The 21,980-nt window shown below is 31.8% G+C and overlaps 1 protein-coding gene across 5 annotated transcripts in view; it reads left to right on the top strand.

Moving 5' to 3' along the window:
• Nucleotides 1-21,980, top strand: part of LOC145319625 (NADP-dependent malic enzyme-like) — a 71,558-nt gene that overhangs the window by 25,331 nt on the left and 24,247 nt on the right. The window contains exons 1-8 of one of the 5 annotated variants that reach the window (XM_080161893.1): nt 4,941-4,983; nt 5,320-5,391; nt 12,079-12,152; nt 15,891-15,994; nt 19,698-19,755; nt 20,473-20,637; nt 20,943-21,051; nt 21,664-21,787. In XM_080161893.1, the coding sequence (XP_080018019.1) occupies nt 5,379-5,391; nt 12,079-12,152; nt 15,891-15,994; nt 19,698-19,755; nt 20,473-20,637; nt 20,943-21,051; nt 21,664-21,787 (647 nt within the window). In that variant the 5' untranslated portion in view covers nt 4,941-4,983; nt 5,320-5,378. Of the gene's footprint in view, nt 1-4,940; nt 4,984-5,319; nt 5,392-8,481; nt 8,583-9,120; nt 9,156-12,078; nt 12,153-14,906; nt 15,024-15,890; nt 15,995-19,697; nt 19,756-20,472; nt 20,638-20,942; nt 21,052-21,663; nt 21,788-21,980 lie in introns of those variants that run through there. The other 4 variants (XM_080161892.1, XM_080161890.1, XM_080161891.1 and 1 more) reach the window with 4 other exon arrangements.

Below are 21,980 nucleotides of genomic sequence, written 5' to 3'. Positions count from 1 at the left end.
AATGTTTATGGACATACTTACATTTTTAGGACTTGATTATAGAGTTGCTTCGCTTATTACATTATACTTTGTTGTCCCAGGAATCAGTATACCAAAAATCAGATCAATCGGATGATTAGATCACATAAAAATTTGTTGTTAAAGAAGTAAAATAAATCAACATGTTTAAAATGGACGTACGGATATTTTGGTGATGATTATAGAGTTGCTACGCTTTCTAAATCGTACCTTACTATTAAAGGAATCGCCACGCATAATTTGAAATCTATAGGACAATTCTCACATGCATAAATTATCGAAAAAATCTATCCGTTACGTACGGACGGACCGACCCTAATTATAGAAAAGCTTCGCTTTTAAAAATAGTATAAAAAGGAACTGGAATTACCAAAATGAATAAATAATCAGTTAAATAAGGTAGAACTCAATAATGGAAAGCAACTTTACTATATTTGGTTTAGTATAGTAAGACAGGGTGGGAGGGAACATCGGGCTGGTTATTACACTAGTCCACAAAGTCTTATAATAACGTATTCTTATTTGTTGGCATACTTTGAATTTTTATTGGTTGAGTGCTCAAACGTTGCAACCACTAATTATAATGTACTGAATGGGGTAATTTTGTGCATCATTAATCAGGACGTACATAATTTTTTCGGCCATTGTCTTATCCCTTTAGATCCCTGATAGTAAGAGCTTGATATAGAATACTACAACTCTACTTGGGAATCCATGTTCTAGTTATATTCCTAGATATATATCTGTATGTGTTATAAGGACTCTAACTAAATAGATATTAGAAAATAAGTTTAAATTACTTTTTATACCTTATTAATCATTGATTTTTTTAAATTTTAAAGTATGAATATAAAAAGGCATTGAAATTTTTTTTCTAAATTTAACCTAATAAATGTTCCAAAAAATTTATCCATAAAAAGTTATCCATACGTCATTGGACTGTGCGCACTTTTTTAGGAAGTGACATGGGTTTCAACACCCCCCCCCCCTCTATAACAACTTTTTCGGATAAACTGCCGCACCCCCCTCCCCACCCACCCCACCTCTGGTAAATCGCTGACACGCCTTTGTTTTTGTTTTTATTATTGAATAACCATTTTTTTAAAAGTATATAATTCATGATGCACTGAAATCCTTAATTTTTAACTGGTGGAAACATTTATTTCTGCAGTTGCTATATCCTTATCCTTGAAGATGTAGCAAGAGGGAGAGGGGATAATGGGCTGGTTATTACATTAGTCCCTAAAGTTTTTTTTATAACGTTTTCTTATCTGTTGGCTCAACAACTTTGGAGACTTTAATAAAGTTTGATTCATTAAGTTTAGTGTCTAAACGTTTCAACCATTAATTTTGATCTACAGAAAGGGTAATTTTGTGTATCATCATTGGGGATTTGCATTAATTTAATAGCCATTGTCCTATCCCTTTAGCTTCCTGTGATGTTGCCCTTCAATGGTAACACACTTCAATGAATTTTAGCGATGGTTTCTGTACTTTTTATATTCTTCAATGTTACACATAATTAATACTGTTGAAAAGTCCTTTAATATGATGTTATTCTTGAAGTTTAATGAATTAAGGAACAATTTTACATATTGTTTGATCATTTTGTTTAAAGTTATCAAATAGTGAATATCATATATTAGTTAATTATTTTAAATATATTTCCAATATGGATTTCAAACCGTTTAATATCCGCTGGATTAGAACCATACTGAAAAATCATGTAGAGCCCGGGCCTTCGATTCCGCGGGGCTAACAAAACTGGTTTTAATTTTTTATTTCAATATCCGCGGAATGGTGTCTTTAAAACGATTCGACAAATAATTGAATATTTAATCTACTTTAAATATTGATCTGCATGATACGGTATGATGTTAATGTGATAAGAGCTCGATCGCATTTTGGAAATTTTTTTGTTTAAATCATAAAGGCTATTTCAGATTAGTTATGAAATTAAAAACAGTTTAAAATATTCGTGGAATGTCTTTTGTAATACGATGCGAAACATGATTTTTTTAGTATGGCTGAAAACTGGTTCTAATTCTGCGGATATTAAAATATCAAAAATTCGTTTCATATTTCAGAAAATTGTGTTTTAATTTAATTGTAAAAAAATATGTAAAATGAACTGTTAAGAAATGGGTAAAAATATTTTCATTTTCTCTATAATTACTGTAGAACTGTATGTCATCAAGGAGGGAGGGGACATTGGGCTGTTTATTACACTAGTCCTCAAAGTTTTATAATAACGGTTTCTTATTTGTTGGATTTACTTACTACCTTGGGGACTATTATTAAATGTTGAGTGTCCAAACATCTAACCACTTATTCTAATCTATAGAAGGGTAATTTTGTGTAAATCATTGGGAATGTACATCAATTTATCTCACTTTGTCTTATCACTTTAGATTCATGTTATGTCATTGTTTGTCTGTTGATTATGGTAGGGCTACTAAACTGACACTTAAACCATTCTTACCTACCCTTTGGATAAAATTGTTCTGGTTTATAGCAAAACTAAAACTATATAATTACAGTTTGCCCTTTTCAAATTTAAATGTTACATATCTGGAATAGATGTTGAATCATTCACCTATAATATTTTTTAATTGGAAATTAGACTGTAAATTATACTTGTAACTAAATTTTTTAAGGTTTTCTTATTCGTTGGCTCAACAACTTTGGAGATTTCTATTGAATTTTGGTTAAAAATATCTGCACCTTATTATTTTACAAATAATTAAAATCTACAAAAAGGGTTATTTTGTCAATCATCAATTGGGATGTACATCAATTTAAAGTCTATAGCTAAGAATCCATGTAACTCATTTAGAAGGATAATGCCATTAGAGATACAACTTTCTCTTCAAAAGATTACAGTGATACATAGTTTTCTCTGCAGAAATTCCAATTTGTAAAATTTACTCTCCTTCACTGAAGATATATAAAAGAAAGCCTAGTGTTTTTAAAAGCGAAGCTTTTCTATAATTAGGGTAGGTCCGTCCGTACGTCCGTCCATTACGGATAGCTTATTTCGTTAATTTAGGCATGTTAGAATAGTCCTATCGATTTCAAACTTTGCATGGTGATTTTTGAGTAATTTGGTACGATTTATAAAGCATAGCAACTCTATAATCCTTACCAGAATGTCCGTACGTCCATTTTAAATATTTTGATTTTTATCTTTTGTAACAACAAATGTTTATGTGATATAATAATCCGATTGATCTGATTTTTGGAGTACTGATTCCTATTAAAACATTTTAAAATATTTTAAGCAAAGCATCTCTATAATCAAGTCCTATAAATGTAAGTATGTCCTTAAACAATATTCTGTATTTGAGAAGTTTTGGAACAAACATAATTTTGTCAACTTTTATATTTATATTTTGCAAATTCAGTTTTGACACTCTACAAGAATTAATGTTCGCCTGTCCTACAGTTTCAGAGCTTCTCTTTTATGGAAGTTGTCATCCTTGTTAAGAATATATCCTTTGGCGTCAAACAAGGCATCTTTTAATTATTCTATTTTATTAAAATCTTAATTTAAGGGAAGAGGCAACTGCTTGTTCTTTCTGTATTTCTGAAAGTATGGGTGTTTTCATCCTTTAGTTATAATATCTGCAACCTCCATACTGGGTTTTGGGTGGGAAGTATTACCCCCCTCCCCCTCCCTATACCCTGCCTTTAGCTTTTCTCATGAGAGTACATCAGACAAAGTACGTTTAGTCCACAACTGAACTTTGGCTGGTAAATTTAGTTTTTTAGATACATTGTCAATTATTCCAGGGATTAAAGACAATGGTCGATAAGTTGATGTACATCCCCAATGATAAAATAAATTAGCCCTTTACAATTAAAGGTTGAAACGTTGGGACACTAAACTTAATGAACCAACCAGTCACAATTAAATAAAGGTAACCGAAGTTGTTAATTTAATGGATGTTGTCAGTCATCCTTGTGTTTAATAAAGTCTTACTTTTACAATATTATATGTAATATGTAGTAAAATACATTTTTGCCTACTTTTAACATAATATATGTATAATATAATTAACAGTACATTTATATATGTCATATATTCTTATTTATTTTTCTGTGGGTTAATATAAAGATTAGATTTACATTAGACTAAAATGCCTTTAACGCCAGGGATCTAAAGGAATAAGACAATGGCCGATAAATTGATGTACATACAAACTTCTGAAGATTAAAATTGGTGGTTGATATGTTTAAACACTCAACTCAAAGAATCAAACCAATTAAAATTCACTATCAAGTCCCCAAAGTTGTCAAGGAAACGAATATTTTTTACGTTATTATAAAACATTGGGGACTAGTGTAATAAACAGCCCATTGTCCCATTCTCTCTGTTATAACGCTGTGTTCATAGAAAAAAACAATAAAATATAAGAAAGATAATATTGGAATTTTTGGCCTGTGGATTTTTTTTATGTCTGGTGATAAATCCTATACATAAACCTTAATATACAAATAAACCTTTCTGTCACTCTATTCTTTAGCTCTATTATATTAAGTAATTGTTAAAGACATTTAATTCTAACACTTTTAAATTGTTTTCTTTGCTGAAATCCTTATCATGCACTTTAAATGTCTTTTACAGGGTTGTATATTCTTTTTTTAATCAAGGACAATTTTGTACGAAAGCAGCGCAATAAAAAAGAACTTTAAACGCCAATTGAAATCTAAAAATATGTCTTTTAGAAATAATTTTTTTATCATATTTTAGACTCATATTGTTTTAAATTATTGCTAAGTTAGAACATTTATAACAAAAACATCCTTAATGTTAGAGAAAAAATATTTATAATATTGAAAATACTTATAACCCCTGAAATGGTAAAATAGAGTACAGAACATTATTCCAATAATAGTAGCTGATATGTTGTTTTTAGTAGTAGTATAGTTCAAAGAATAGAGTGTGATAGATTCAGTAAAAAAGTCTGTATCTTAATAAATGATTATTTATTTAAAATATATTTCGGTGACCCTGGCACCCTCTTCAGTCTAAATGACATAAATCATATTATTTTAACTTGCATGTTAAAAGATTAGTAAAAATAAAATAAGGATGACAACATCCATTAAAGCGAAGCTCTGAAACGGTAGGACAAAAGAACATTAACACTTGTAGAGTGTCAAAACTAAATAAATGTTAAAAAGTTTAAACAAAATTGTAAGTAAATTTGTTGAAAAACTGCTGTGTTAATTGTAAACTAAGGGAAAAATTTTAAAGCTTTGTCTAAATAATAAATATTTATTATTTAATTATCCTAGGTTCAACAAGTTCAGTTGTAGATTCCAGTGTAAAGAGTAAACCTCCCTCAGCTCACACCATGCAGAGACAAGGCAAGATTAAACTTTTATTTTATCCTTTAATTTTTGCAACCTTTGTCCCAAGGTTCCTAATATAAAAAGTGGGGAGGGCCGGTGTGGCACAAAAGTCAAAGAAACTCAACTTTAAAAAAAAGAGTTACAGCCCTTAAATTTGACATGGAAGGTAGCTATAAAAAGGTATAATGTGGAACTTTGAAGAAGTTTAGTTCTAAAGCAAATTATAAATTTGTATTGTAATTAAAGAAACATGCAAAGACAGGGCAAGATTAAAGTTTAATTTAACCTTTAATTCTTGCAAAGGTTCTTGGGTAAAAATGCTGTATATATTATATTGAAAAGAAAGAAATATGGAAAAAGTCTAGATTGAACTTTAATTTTCACCTTTAATTCTTGCAACCTTTGTCCCAAGGTTCCTAAGTTTTTAAAGCATTTTACAAGATTCTATTTTAAATGAAGAAATGTGCAAATAAGGCAATATTTGCACATTTAATTCTTGCAACCTTTGTCCCAAGGTTTCTAAGTTTTTAAAGCATTTTACAAGACTATATTGTAAATGAAGAAACAAGCAAATAAGGTAAGATTAAATTCTTTAATTCTTGCAAACTTTTTGCGAAGGTTCCTAGTTACAAATCTTTAAGTTTCTATAGCAAACTTAAACATTATGTTTAATTAAAGAAACATGAAAAAGATTAAAGATTAAACTATATTTTTACCTTTAATTCTTACAACATTTGTCCAAGGGTTCCTAGGTACAAATCCTAAAGTTTATACAGCAAATTGTAACATTATATTGTAAATAAAGAATTTTGCAAACAAGGCAAGATTAAACCATATTTTCACCTATAATTCGTGCAACCTTTGTCCAAGGGTTCCTAATACAAATGAACATGACAAAATTATTATTTCAATATTCTAATTTCGAAAGCTGATTCGAATCCATTTATATAATGCATGTCATCGAGGTCGAAAAAAGGTGTTAAGGCTAAATGTTATCTTAAGCCTAACACATTTTTATTTCATAATTTTTGTCCTAAGGTTTGTGAGTTTGAATACTATTTAAGGCTTGTACATATACAAGGTTAATAGGTTTAAATCTTTTTTTTAGGCTAGTTGCAATTTTAGTTGCTAGCTTTAACTTGTTTAGTTATCACTAAATAATTTTCTATAAAAAAAAATTAAATATAATGTTATTTAAGTTAGTATATATTACAACAAGTTAATTAATATACTATTTGATTTGTACATTTATTGTGCAGGGTTACCCTGTATCCAATATAGCTTATCCTAACCTAACGTAAGAAAATTAACATACAAACAAAATTTCAATTTGACATTAAAATTATGACAGTCGGGGGAAGGGGGGGGGGGTTCTGTGCTCGACTACACTTATAGGAAACCGCCAACAAGTTGACACTTAGCTCTCACGTTGACCCACACAAGCTGTGATTTGCGTCACTTGTCTCTACTGACGCATTTTCATTTTTTTCAACAGAATATTTGAGTAAAGCAGAGTAAAGCTTTAAATGTAATTTTATCTCAATTTTGCCTGTTGCTTTTTCCCCTCAAAATAGCCTTAAACCTGCTCAGAATAAACCCTGATTATTTTACCAGTTGTGTCGCCCCTAGCCTATAAAGGAGGGCGAAGGAGGTAAGGAAGATAGCCTAAAACCACCCAATGACATTAATAAAGTACAATCACTTCGATCTAGCAGTTTCCGAGATCTTTAGATTCAGACATCCAAAATTACTACTTTATAGGATAACTAGCGGCTTCGCCTCTAGGGGCTTTGCCCCAAGAGGTATAATTACACCTTTTATTACTATTATTACAGACGGACGGACAGACATCATTCTACTTTGTATTATAGATAATTTTTTTTATATAAAGTTTAATATGCTAGCATATCAAATATTCATTTAACCAAAGCTCCGTTGGTAGATTAAAAGCCATTCTTGTGTGTACACATTTTTGTATATGCACCTATCTGGAGGCTTGGCAACTTTTCTCTTGCAGAGCTTAGTTACTCTATAACTAAGATATGTCCGTCTGTCTGTCTGTCAGTTATTTTTGTATATGCACGTGTCTGGAGGCTTGGCAAATATTGCATAGTACATACATTTTTAAAAAGCTTAGCTACTCTATAACTAAGATATGTCCGTCTGTCTATCCGTCAGTTATTTTTGTATATGCACGTATCTGGAGGCTTGGCGGTAAAAGATTACTTAGTACATACAATTTTCAAGAGCGCAGCTTCTATATACATAAAATATGTCCGTCCCTCTGTCTGTCCGATACCAAGCGCCAAAGTTAAATGATAAAAAATATATCTTGTAATTTATTTATAATTCAAAAGATGAATTGCTTAAATATTAAGTTAGATGTCTTTAATTTAAGTTTGTTTTTATGCAAACAGATAAATTCATTATTTATTGACTTACAATAATTTTTATTACGCTACTGTTTAAGATAGAAAATAATAATTTTGTTTAGCTCTTAGAGATGTTAAAATTGTCCTTAAAACTAATCAGAACTTTTGAAGGCTCGGCAACACATACGTATTGATTAGCTACTTTTCCGGCAAAACTCTAATCATGAAGATGGAACACACATACCCGGACTCCCATACCCCAAAAAATAGCCCGACGATTAGCCCGAAAGGGATAAGACAAACTGTCGATAAATTGATTTATATCCCCAATACAATGATGATACACAAAATTGCCCCTTTTTTAGATTGAAATTAGTGGTTGAAACGTTTGAACACTTGAATCAACCAATCAAATTCCCTAAAGTCCCCAAAGTTGTTAAGTCAACTAAAAAGAAATCATAAAACTTTGGAGACTAGTGTACAAAGAGTCAATTGTCCCCTATTTCTCTATCAATATAAGGGATTTTGTCAATTTTGTCTACGCAAATATTTCCAGATAGCAACATGAAAGCTTAAAATCATACGACGACCGAGAAAATATTATTTTTGAAAAGGGCTAAATATTATCCTTTTTAAATATCTATCTTTTTTGATTTTTTAATGTATAAATTGTCCAAAGAACAGCAGTTTAGCCGGTTTTTATAACCTATTTAAGTAAAGCAAATTTCCCTTAAAAATGCCCGCATGTCACGTAAAAAAAATATATTTTTGTTTTGGATTGTGTTAGGGTCAGTGCAGGCCTACTAGCCACACAGATATAATGTTCTCAATTAGGTTTCCAAATATTACAACAAATTCTTATTTATTTTAAATAATATAAGATTAAATTATAATTTTCCAGTATGGCTTCGAAACCGATTAATATCCACTGGATTAGAACCGGTTCTCAACCATACTGAAAAATTATGTAAAGCATCGTATTACAGACAATTTTCCGTTAATACAGCCCGGACCTTCGGATTCTCGGGTCTAACAAAACTGTTTTTTTCTTCTTATAGTTTTAGTATAGATCAAATTTAAGTTTTCAGCTGTATTGGTATATAAATTTCAAGATAATCTTAATTATTTAATATTTAGATCTTACAATTGTTGGGCTTTTGGTCTCGAAACATTATATACACAATAACTTGACTGTTTGTATGTCCGCTAAGATATCGTAAACGGCTGGACCTTTAGTTTCTCATTTTCAAGGGGGTTTAGTAATAGTGCAGCTCACTCTAAGGTCTTGCAGAATTTGCCACTAGTAGAAATGTATTTCTTATTTTTTATTGGCAAGATATTTATGGATGTAATATTTGTTAACATTTAAAAGAATTGCTGGAAATGAATTGAGGATCTGCTTTTCAGGTTCTGTAATATTGACTCATAATGTAAAGATTACGTCATACTAAAGACGTTAAAAATAATATGGATTATAGTCGGATACTTTTGGTTTGAAATTCCACTTGTCAAAACAGCAAAACAACAATTTTTCCACATATTCAAGGAGAGGCCCTCCTGGCCAAATAAAGGGGGGTGTATACTCCTTTCTTCGTTGCACCCCTTGGTTACACCACCTTGACAAGGGTCTTCTTTAACATTCCTGCTATATACCTCTCTAATACAGCCAAGAGGGGTGTCAAGTTTAAAGTCACACCTCTCTTAAATTTAATGGAGGTGTTAAACAAAATTTACCCATTTAGAGAAACTTTTATTTGCCTTTTAACTTTTTAACTGATTGGGTGAAACCTATCCAGCAACCCCCCCCCCCCCTAAAAATATACCCCTCTCGATTTTGGGTGAAGGGAGAGTGTTAATATTTTTAGTTGCGTTTTGCGGCTACCCCTGGCAGAAACCTCTGCACGCCACTGTTGCTTATTTTCCTTATTTATGGTATATCCTAATCCTTAATTTTAATCCTAATATTTAGTTTTGGTTGACAAGGTTTAGTCCCCAGTCAAGTTTAATGAATTGTAGGTAACAAAACTATATACCAAAATGCACTCTTCACTAGTACCCAAAGTTTTATTAAAGCGTTTTTTTTCTTATTCGTTGGCTTAACAACTTTTTTGGTACTTTTAATGAATTTTGCTTCCAAACTGCTTTATCGGCCATTGTCTTATCCCTTTAGATCCCTGACAAAACCTACTCATTTCATTTATCAATTAAGTTCCTTAGCAGACTCTAACGCCATTTTATGTAATTGTTTATATGTAGGAATATAGCAATAATAATACACCCCTCCCCTCTGCATTTCAAAAAAACCTTAAAAAGGCAGAATAGGAAGAAAAAGATAAAACTATCGTCTATTGTCCAATGCCTTTATTTGTTTAAATAGGAAATTGTTGCACGACACATAATTGAATATTTTGGTGATGGTTTATTTCAATTATTAATAACTTACAGCTAAATTACAAAAAAAGTTGAATATGAAAAAATAATTAATTTTTAACCATGAAATTTTCTACATCAAAATTTACTTTTTTTCCTTAAATTTTTTTTTTATATTTGGGCAAAATTTTATATTTTACAATTCATAAAAACGTAAATTTTATTATTACAGTATTGGTAATTGTTATAGTAAGATTAAAGGGACTGTGAACGTAAATTTTTCTCATCTTAATATCAAATCTTAACATTATCTCATTCATAATATCTCACAGATAGAGCAAAACGCACTTTTACTTGCTTAAAAAACGGCTTTTTCCGACGATTTTTATAAGGTACAGGGAAAGGAAGGAATATTTTCGTACTAAATAAAATGTGCATTAAATTGGTTTTTTCTTCCATTATAGCTAAAATTAAACTTTTTCACATAGTTCTTGATTTTTCGGTTAAGCTGACTTTTAACATAATCCTTGCTTTAACCTATGTATAGTTACTTAGAAATTGATAAAAAAAGCAATATTTTTTATTGAAAACCAAATACAATAACAAAGCTAGAAACAGGTGTTTTTATTAGTATCTCATTAACTTTATATGGCACATCTCTTGCCCACCTTTAATTACAAATTTGTAAATAATAAAGACGCAATATTTCTTTATAAACAGTCTGATAAAAGTGTAAACTAATTCTCCAAGGTGGGTTATTTATTGTCCAACACAATAAAAAAGGATATTATTATTTTAAATAACCTATGAGATTCAACCCTTTGTAGACAGTGAGGTATTTTTTGTCAATAATACAAATTTAAAATAGGTCTTTATTACCTAATTACTATGTTATAAAAAAACAAACTAATTGGCGATTTTATATCATAAAACAAATCCTTAACAGTAAGTAAATTGTTTCAACTATATATGACAAGTTAATCCATTAGTGCCGAGCGCCACTTTTGTGGGTTGATGGAGCTGAAAATCTCAGGGAAGCTTTATAATGGTCAAAACAGAATTCCAATTTTTTTGTTTTGCTCTAGTGGCGTGCACAGGAAAGTTGCAAAAAAAACTGGTTCGGCATGGCCATGAATGCCCAACGGGCATTTAGACCCATTTTGGGCGGTTTCCCTCAGTATTAAAACACGGTTTTGTAGTAAAAACCCGGTTTTTTCAACAAAAAAATGAAAAATGTAATTTTTGAACGCCCAAAGTAAGATGAACACTTTAGAACTTTGATACGATCCATAATTGAAAACTACATAACCTCATGTAATCTATAGAGCTACAAGTAATATACGAAGCAATTTATATCACATTTAGTGTTTTGGCTATAGGTGCCACCGTTTTCGGTTAAAAAAAAACGTTTCACGAAGTTTTAAAACTTCACACACACAAAAAAGAACATATAAAAATTGGGTGAAACATATCAGAAAAAGAGCATAAAAATATTAGATGACACATATAGACACATATAGGGTGGCTCAAGAATAATAAATCATAAACAAATATTTAATGGTTGAAAAGTTAAAACCGGGTAATAAAGCCAAAGCCGAGCTGGGTTTTAAAACTGTCGGGCATTTATGGCCATGCGGAACCGGGTCATAATAGGACATAAAAAAAAACGATAAAAAAAATAATAATTTGAATAAAACAAAGTCACAAATTGATGTACTTGTCAATAAACTTTAGATTTCACGAAAAAAATCAGCGACTTTACTATGAAATGAGAAATTTTTACGTTCACACTCCCTTTAAAGGGAGAATAATCGGTCGAATGTTCAAAAGATTAATCCATCTATTTACTTTTAAATTATATACCTAAAATTCAAAGATTTAATAAAATAAAGAATTGAATAAGTATGAAGTATTAAATATTGAAGAAATTTTAAAATTAATTTTGTATGTCTTGTTGCAGGCTCGAAGCCGAGGTTGGTGATCCCTGTTAGGTCCAAGTCTGACCAGCACGACCGTTTTGTTGCTCCTAGTCAGGTATGATTCTTATAACAATTAGGTATGATCCTTGTGAGGACCAAGTCTGACCAGCACGACAGTTTTGTTGCTCCTAGTCAGGTATGATTCCTATAGCAATAAGGTATGATCCTTGTGAGGTCCAAGTCTGACCAGCATGACCCTTTTGTTGATCCTAGTCAGGTATGATTCCTATAACAATAAGGTATGATCCCTGTGAGATCCAAGTCTGACCAGCATTACCATTTTGTTGCTCCTAGTCAGGTATGATTCCTATAACAATTAGGTATGATAACTGTTAGGTCCAAGTCTGACCAGCATGACCATTATGTTGCTCCTAGTCAGGTATGATTCCTATAACAATTAGGTATGATAACTGTTAGGTCCAAGTCTGACAAGCACGACCGTTTTGTTGCTCCTAGTCAGGTATGATTACTATAACAATTAGGTCTGATTCAGGTAAGTTTTATTTTCAGAGGTGAAGCATTTCTATGATTAGGGTCTGGCTTGTCTGTCATACTACTAAAGAACAAAGAATATGATATATAAAATGACTTTGGATCATGGAAAAAAAAACGGAGTAGCGGGTTTCGTCGCATTTTCACAGTAACTTTTGATAAGTTATTTTACGTTAGGTTAGGAAAACGTTAATGATGGTCCCGCAGGGCTAGAGCCCCTCGCAGTGGCTGAAAAAGGGAGAAAAACTGTGAAAATACGACAAAACCCGCTACTTCGTTTTCTTTCCATGATGCAAGATTTTTACTTAAATATGTATTATGTATTATGATATGCCCTATAATTTACTGTCCGTTTGTCCATAATGTTGGTTCAGCGCTGCTTATGGATGTTGTCGTCCTTGTTAATAGTAATTTTAGTATTAGATTAATAAAGTTTGCGGGGGTCGACAAAGAATTTTGTGAAATAACAAATGTCCTATGCATTTTACTGGATCTAGTTCTTATTTTCATATAGATACAGCAGAGAACAATTACTAGAGTGATAAAAACTTTTGGGTTAGTCCCTTTCGTGGCAACGCCTCTTAATGGGCGTTTCGTCGTATTTCCACAGTATCTTTTCCCCTATTTCTAGCCCCTGCGAAGGGCTCTAACCCTGCGGGGCCAATTTCCTAACCCTGCATGGCAACCACCCAACCTAACCTACAATAACCTATCAAAAGCTGCTTTGAAAATACGATGAAAAGCCCCTTAAGAGGCGTTGCCACGAAAGGGACTATACCCAAACTTTTTATAAAATGTCCACCGTCTTTATAAAGGAACGATAAATAAAATTGATTTATAAATAATAAAGGGGGGAGGCGGATGTGCCACTTTTTCAAACCAAAAGTAAAACGTGCATGATCTAAGCACATAAAAGAGTTACAGCCCTAAAATTCTACATAGCATTCTAAATTTGTGGTGAACAATATGGAACTGTGAAGTAACGCCGCCGCTCTCGCCGAAAACCTCCGTTTCCCGCCAAATTTGTTTTTGCTTTTCTCGCCATAATAGACAATTTTCAATCATCTGAGATAAACTTTTTTTTCATAAAAATTTCACTTATATTTTCACTTGACATTTTTTTAAATATTGACATGTTTGAAATATTACAATTGTCACGTGAAAATATAAGGGAAATTTTTATGAAGAAAAAAGTTTATCTCAAATGATTGAGAACCGTCTAATTTGGCGAAAAAAAGGCAAAAAAAATCTGCGGGAAACGGTGTTTTTCGGCGGGAGTGGCGGTTCCGCCGCCGTTTCTTCACAGTTCCATATTGTTCTCCACTAAAGCAACTGCTGTGCCGAATTTTAGAGTTATAACTCTTTTATGGGCCGAGATCATGCACGTTTTACTTTTGGTTTCTAAAAGTGGCACATCCGCCTCCCCCCTTTGACTCGAGGATCTTAAAGGAACAAAAATGGACGATAAATTGATATACATCCCCAATGATATTGCACAAAGTTACTTCTTATATATATAAATTAGAATTATTTATTTAAAAAATAGGCAGATAAGCATTTTCTGTACACTGGTAGTTAATTCACCAATCTATGATATTGAATCTTTTTACATATTTTGAAGGGTTTAAAAAGTATTTGCTTGCATTTCCTTGATATTTTAGGCGGGGGACACTGGGCTGTTTATTATACTAGTCCCAAACGTTTTGTACTTATGTTTCCTTATTCGTTGGCTCAACAGCTTTGGGGACTTTTATTGAATTTTAAATGGTTGGTTCTTAAATGTGATTTTCCAATTGTCTTATCCCTTTAGATCCCTGTATTTTAAGACAAAAACTACAAAAATAAATATTTCATCATTTTTTACATAAACAATATATATGGAAAGGTTCTTTTTCCTATTCATATTTTTGTGTGAAGTTATAGAATACTTACTTATAGTCACCTGAGTTAAAACTAAGTAGTTTTAGTCAACTTTATTTATCTAATAGCGGCTGTGCATCTAGCATCTAGGAGCTTTACATTTAAAACTTAAGTGTAAGAAGGGCTAATAAAAATAGCCTAAAACCTTTCCAGTGTCTAAGTGTCTTATATATTAACTGATTTTAAAATCTCATTTCTTTTCGGTCAAATAAAATAGCTATTAAACAAGATTGTCATATTGTACTTTATTGCAGCCGTTTACAAGATCTTACATGACAAACAAACGCACAACCAGTTACTTTAGTTTAGAAATTTGAAATATAGTTTTGTTCCCAAACATTGTATACATAATACATATATCGGAATCTTTTCCGAGATGTAGAAAGCATTTTTAGCTTTCTCAAAACACTTTTCTCTCCGCCTGGAAATGTTTTAGTAGCTAGCAGAACATTATACAATATTTGTATAAATTACAAGTGATTTTTAATACATTTGAAGTATTTAGATGCAAAAAGTAAGTTAATGTTATACTTTTTCATCTTAAAATAAAATTAAGTTTTAGTTTGGAAAAACCTATCATTTTATAAAAATAAAATTTTTGAGGATTGAATTTGAATTTTATATGATTTTTGAAGTTAATATTAGGGTCTATTGACCCTTATTTAATAAATACTTTAGAGACTTTACATTTATAGGTTTCTTATGTTTTATTTCTTAGCAACAAAGCTGCTAATAAGTGACCTGAAAGAGTTTTGTTCTATACATATAAGTTTAAATATTTTATACAGATAAAGTTGTTATATTGTCAAAGTTTTTTGTCTAAAGCATATAATATTAAAACTTTTATTTGAAAATAGAAAAAGACAAACAAAAATTTAAGGGTAGAAATTGTTCAATTTATTTACTATAATTTCCTATTATACAAAGTAGTAGTTTTTGTCTGAAGCTTAAAATCTCAAGAACTACTGAACCGATTGGGTTCTCCATTTTACGGAACCTTAAAATAGGTCCTGCGATGGTAATGAGCTATTTTATTTTGAGATTTAAGTTTTGGATATTTTTCAGCTATTTTTCTTGCCCTTTGAATACAGAGATACTAGGTGCGAAAGGCGTAGCCGCTAGTTCAATTTATTTTACTTTATTGGTTAAATTGATAAAGCGTTTTTCTGCAGCTTATGCAGCATATTTGTAGTGGCTACGACCCTAGAGGCCTAGAGGGAAGGGAGAGGAATAAAAGATTTAGTCACTGCAGGGTGTTGGTACCTATGAGAAGCTTCACTGTAAAGGAGAACCACATCGCCTTTTGTGGTTAGCGAGATTATTCGTTGCACTAAAACATACAGACATCCTTTTACTTTCATAAATATTTTTTTTATTTCAGTTATCTGGAATGGATTATCTAAGAGATCCCAAGCTGTTCAAGGGTATGGCCTTCACTCTGGAGGAGAGACAGGCACTTGGTATCCATGGTCTTCTTCCTCCCAGGTATACAGACATCTAGATATATTTTCTATCTTCTTTCTCCCAGGTATACAGACATCTAGATATATTTTCTATCTTCTTCCTACCAGGTATACAGACATCTAGATATATTTTCTATCTTCTTTCTCCCAGGTATACCGACATCTAGATAATATATTTTCTATCTTCTTCCTCCCAGGTATACAGACATCTAGATATATTTTCTATCTTCCTTCCAAGTATACAGACATCTAGATATATTTTCTATCTTCTTCCTTCCAGGTATACAGATATCTAGATATATTTTCTATCTTCTTCCTCCCAGGTATACAGACATCTAGATATATTATCTATCTTCCTTCCAAGTATACAGACATCTAGATATATTTTCTATCTTCTTCCTCCCAGATATACAGACATCTAGATATATATAGTATGGTCTTCTATTTAAAATATACACTTCAGGTTTTCATGAGCATAGCTTGTTATTGCTGCGCTTCCAATAGTCATGATTGTTGTTGGTAAAAAGTACATGTTCGTATATTTATATGACCTATTACTTAGGGATCTAAAGGGATAAGCGATAACGATAAATCAAAGATTACAATTAGTGGTTGTTAATATGTTTATACACTCAACTAAATACATCAACCTTACAAAATTCAAAAATAAGCCCCTGAGTTGTAAAGCTAAGGAATAAAAAAATGCATTAAGACTTTGGGGACTAGTGTAATAAACATCCCATTGTCCCCTTCCTTCCTGCATATTACTGCATATTTTCATGTTCCTAAACTTATAGAATATCCAGGAATGATAAGTATTAAAGTAACTCAAGCGTTTCTAAAATACAACTTAAAAAGTACCATGTCCGAAATTAGTAGTTGTTCTACAAAAAAGTAAAGTCCTAATTTTTCGAGAATTTAGACCATACATATAATATTTATAGCTTCTATTTCAATAAATTAGAACAATATTACATAGTTTATATTATGTTGTATTATAGACAGATTTCCGCGGGTATTAATATATTTTTTAGTTGGGGGAGAACCGGTTCTAATCCAGCGGATACCAATCAGTTTCGAAGCTTTACTGGAAAACACATATTAAGCAGTATTTTGGCTGGGAGGGAGGGGACATTGATCTGTTTATTACACTAGTCCCCAAAGTTTTATAATACTTATTCGTTGGATTAAGCACTTTAGAAACTTTAACTGAATTTTGATTGGTTGGTGCATTAAGCTGGTTAAACGTTTCAACCACTAATTTTTATCTACAGAAGTGGTCATTTTGTGTTTCATCATTGGGGATGTATATTAATTTATCGACTATTGTCTTATCCCTGCGAATGTATATGAACACTTGAAAGATAATGATCAGAAATGTTTTTATCAGAATCATGCAATCATTTTTAATATATTTTTGCCAGCTCTTACAATTTTAAATATATTTTAACATGAGATTCATTGACCATTTTACTTTTAGTTTATGCATTTAACTCTTAAAAAGCGTTGCATTCTTACTGCCAGTAACTCATATTGTTTTATGTCTTTTTTCAAAAAGGCATCTAATTATCACTTCTTCCACCAATTTTAAAAAAATGTCAATGCTTTCTCGTCATTTGTACGGCCCTTAAGACATCTAAAACTATGTTCCCCAAATAGTGTGTCTGTCTGTTAGTTTGTGTGTTTGTTAGCTGCGCTTATAAATATACTAGGTATCAAAGGCTGTACCATCTTCTTTTATTTTGATTAAGCTGTTGTGATTTTTTGCTTTTTTTCAGTTTTAAATAACTAAGGCGTCCGTATTTTGTCAATCGTATGTCCGTACGTCCGTCTAAGTGTGTTAGCAAAAAAACTTTAACTTTAGCTATAATAGGGCTAGAAAAATGATTCTTTTTTGGTTAGTTTTTATCAATATTAATGTGAGTTAATAAGGTGATAGGTATAATTTCTATAGGTTTAAGGTTTGTATGTTTTTACACGTAAGCGAAGAAATTTTTTTCATATCAAAAATGCATCAGTTTTGTTTTAATACAAGGGTTATTTATGCTGTTACGGAGATATAATTCCTTGTTCATATCAGATTTATATATTACAAAGAATTTTCATTCACTATGCACAGTGCGTATAAAGGTGCTTTGACTTTTGTGTCAGAACCTAAATTGGGACATAGTGCATTTCATTACCCTAGGATAGGTAACTTCATTTCACTTTTCAACAAAATCTAAAATGCAGCCGTTTTTGAGAAAATTAGATTTGAAAATTTCAAGTTCAATTTTCATCCACTAGGAGTTACAGCATAATCATGACAAGAAAAGCAAATATTATTTATTTAAAATTTTGAACAACTTTGCTTTTACAAAGTCTGTCATAAAACCTCTCTATATATGATTTTTTAAGGCTGAATTTCCGTGACCTTAGCAAAGCAACTGATAAAAATGGCCATGAATCAACTCACTTAAGGAGTGGTTTTATGAAAAATTTTATAAAAGCAAACTTGTTCAAAATTTTAAATAAATAATATTTGCTTTTCTTGTCATAATTATGCGGTAACTCCTAGTGGATGAAAATTGAAATTGAAATTTTCAAATCTAATTTTCTCATAAACGGCTGCATTTTAGATTTTGTTGAAAAGTGAAATGAAGTTACCTAACCTAGGGTAATGAAATGCACTATGTCCCAATTTAGGTTCTGACACAAAAGTCAAAGCACCTTTATTTGCACTGTGTATGACGTTAATAGTAATAACTATTTATACTTTTCTAGACATAATAACTTAATTGGTTCAATCGATATATAATTACTTGGATGTTGCACCATATTTTTGCCTACTCTAATAAAATGATCCTTTCAGCTGGCTAGTATAACCCATTTTACTCCATCCTCTCCCCTCGCACTAGAGGAAAGTATTGATCAATAAATGAGGACTAAAGTAGCTACCTTAATGGATGACTAAATTTTCCTGTCATAATATTCACGTATTTTATATCCATTATTGGTTCAGAATAAAAGCTGTAATAATAGTATTTTAGTGCAGTGTGTCATAAGTTCCGCATAAGTCATTCATATTCCCGAAAAGACGCAATTTACAAATAGAGGTAGACTTTGACAGAGAGGGGATTTTGGGGTGTTAATTACACTTGTCCCCAAAGTTTTATAACAACTAAAGAGGAAATTTTTAGTATTATCAATTGGGATGTATAACAATTTATTGACCATTGTCTTATCCCTTTAGATCACTGTGGGAAAATGTAGTTAAAATTGGCAATTCTGGTGATTTGTTATGCAGTTGTGATGGTATAATGTTCATAGGATCGATTATCTCCAAAATCTATGAACCTTAGAGACTGCTAACTGCCAAACGGCTGAACATACAAGTTATACCCGCACATCTTTATAAATGGCTTTAAAAAATCTGGAATAGCCAAAATCTAATGATGCACAAGGAAAGCTTGACTAATGAAACACAAAATAAGTTAGGTCTTTTTCGCGCTTTTATATGCGCTGCGAGATAATTGTGTATTATTTAGTAATGACTACTCCAGGTGTATTTGTAGGCCCTCTTTTGTTGGTAAATATTTTGTGCGAATATGATATGTTTCATGCGTTCGGCCGCTAGTAGATTTTTGACGATAATCGTTCCTAGGAACATTTTACTGTGAAGTTAATATTATTAAGAAAGAGCGTAGCCACTGTCTAATTTGTTATTTAATATTGTATTGTTTTAGGATCAAGAGCCTGGAGGAACAGGCTGATAACAGTCTTAGAAATCTTAGGAGATTTGAGGTAAATATATTCATTCAATATTATTTATTAGCGGTCTACGATGCCTCTAGGGGCACTTGAAAGAAAAATAAAATTTGTAAATTATATGGCTATACTGATGGACATTATTGTCGTTGTTTTAAAAAGGCTTCAACCTTTTTTTTCTCAAATATACCTATAAAAATAAAAAACGAAAAAAAATATTAAAAGGTTCTAAAAAATCAATTATTTCTGCCAAAATACTTATTTATAGATATTTTATAAATATAAAATATTGAAGATTAAATTTAGAATCTGCTTATTGTGTCTTTTTTTCATATTTCATGTATTTGCAATTTATTATATACTAGCGGCTTCGCCCCTAGCATCTAGGGGCTTTGCCCCAAGAGGTAATTAATGAAAAAAAATTAAGTACCTGGTGAGAAGCCTCCACTCCACCACTAATTTTAAATAATAGATGAAAAAAATTGGGGGGGATTTTTTCATTTTTAGGGGGGTTGGGGGTGTCCCACCTCTCAAGAAAATAGCTTAAAACCACCACAGTACCAATAGGTATATAGGAGTAGAATCCGATCGGTTCAGTGGTTACCGAGATCTTAAGGGACAGACGGACAGACAGACATCGTTCTACTTTGTATTATAGATGGATTCGATTTATTTACATTGTCATTATACATAGGGTGTTTCAATCCTTAGTTGCTTTTATTCATCTGTTTACCATATATGTTTGTGCAATAGGATCCCTTGAACCGGTACATGTACATGGTTGACCTGTTGGATAGAAATGAGAGGCTGTTCTACAAGCTTCTGTCGGAGAATACTGATGAACTAATGCCCATTGTGTACACCCCAACTGTGGGCCTCGCCTGCCAGAAGTTTGGTCTGGCCTTCAAGAGGCCTCAGGTAAAGTTTAACAATTATTTAAGAAGCTAAGCTAATGTATAACTTACTTTGTCCGTGCGTCGGTCTGTAGGTAATGCCAAGAAAGCAATAACGTCAAAGCTTTTTTAAGTGGGGTTAAGGATTTTAAGGGGGTAATCTAAAGTGTTTCCTTTAGTTTTGTTTGGGGTAAAATAAGTGGATCGAGGGGGGTAAATTGATATTTTATAATAGTTATTGTTTAGAATTAAAATTAAACTTATTATTATATTATTAGCAATTAAATAGATGGGAAGGAGGTTTCGTGATTAATTTATATTTTAATTTAGGGTCTGTTTATCACCATTCACGACAAGGGACATGTTTACGAGATCTTAAAGAACTGGCCAGAGACTGACGTCAGAGCCATCTGTGTCACTGATGGTGAAAGAATTTTAGGTCAGTAATTGCCACTTTTTCTTTGAATTTTACAAAGGGGATATTTTTTGCCGATTTTTTTTGCTTTCTCGCCAAATTAGACACTTTTTTTCCCAGAAAAATTAACCTATATTTTCACACTTTTTTGTCAGAGTTGGGACAAAATATTATAATCCGAAAATCACAAGTGTTTAATAAAAGGTCAACTTTATTAGAAAATATTATGTTTCTCAAATGATTCAAGGGTTATCTAATATAGCGAGAAAAGGCAAAACAAATTGGCGGGAAATATTGGTTTTTGGCGGCAGCGGCGGTTTATATTTTGTGCCATATTTAATCAACTATTATGCCAAATTTTATGGAAAATCCGCCCAAAAAAATACCCCCTTTTATAATGTTTGATCAATAACGCATAGGTTTTCAGTCACTTGTCTGCGAATATGCAAATGAATAATAAGAGAACCCTTCTGATTTGAAAGCCACATGACGGGGCTAACAAGGGTGAAAACATGTCTTACATTTAATATACGTTTCCGTTGACAATGTTTATATCATATACCTGCTCTACACGTTTAAAATTGACATCTTTTGCCGTGAATTTTTTTGCTATTCTAATATTTGTCTATATCTTAGGTCTTGGTGATCTCGGAGCGCAGGGTATGGGTATCCCGGTGGGTAAACTCGCCCTGTACACAGCCCTGGCGGGTATCCAGCCCCACCAGACACTTCCCATCACTCTGGATGTCGGTACCAACAGGTAAACTAGCTATCTCCATCTATCTCTCATAGCTTTGTTGGCATCTTAGCAAAAACTAGTGGTTCCACCCCTTGGCATCTAGTGCCTCTGTTTTCGGAGATTGATAAAATAACCCCATTAAATCTAAAAATTAAATAGCCCATAATTTAGTTCTTAGAGTCAGGTAATATCATATAATTTTGTTGATATTGAA

The sequence above is a fragment of the Acartia tonsa genome, chromosome 5, assembly GCF_053477335.1.
Source record: "Acartia tonsa isolate MP-2025a chromosome 5, ASM5347733v1, whole genome shotgun sequence".
In the NCBI taxonomy this organism is placed as follows: domain Eukaryota; kingdom Metazoa; phylum Arthropoda; class Copepoda; order Calanoida; family Acartiidae; genus Acartia; species Acartia tonsa.
The sequence above is the reverse complement of the archived record's forward strand: the minus strand, read 5'-3'. Positions and strand labels throughout refer to the sequence as shown.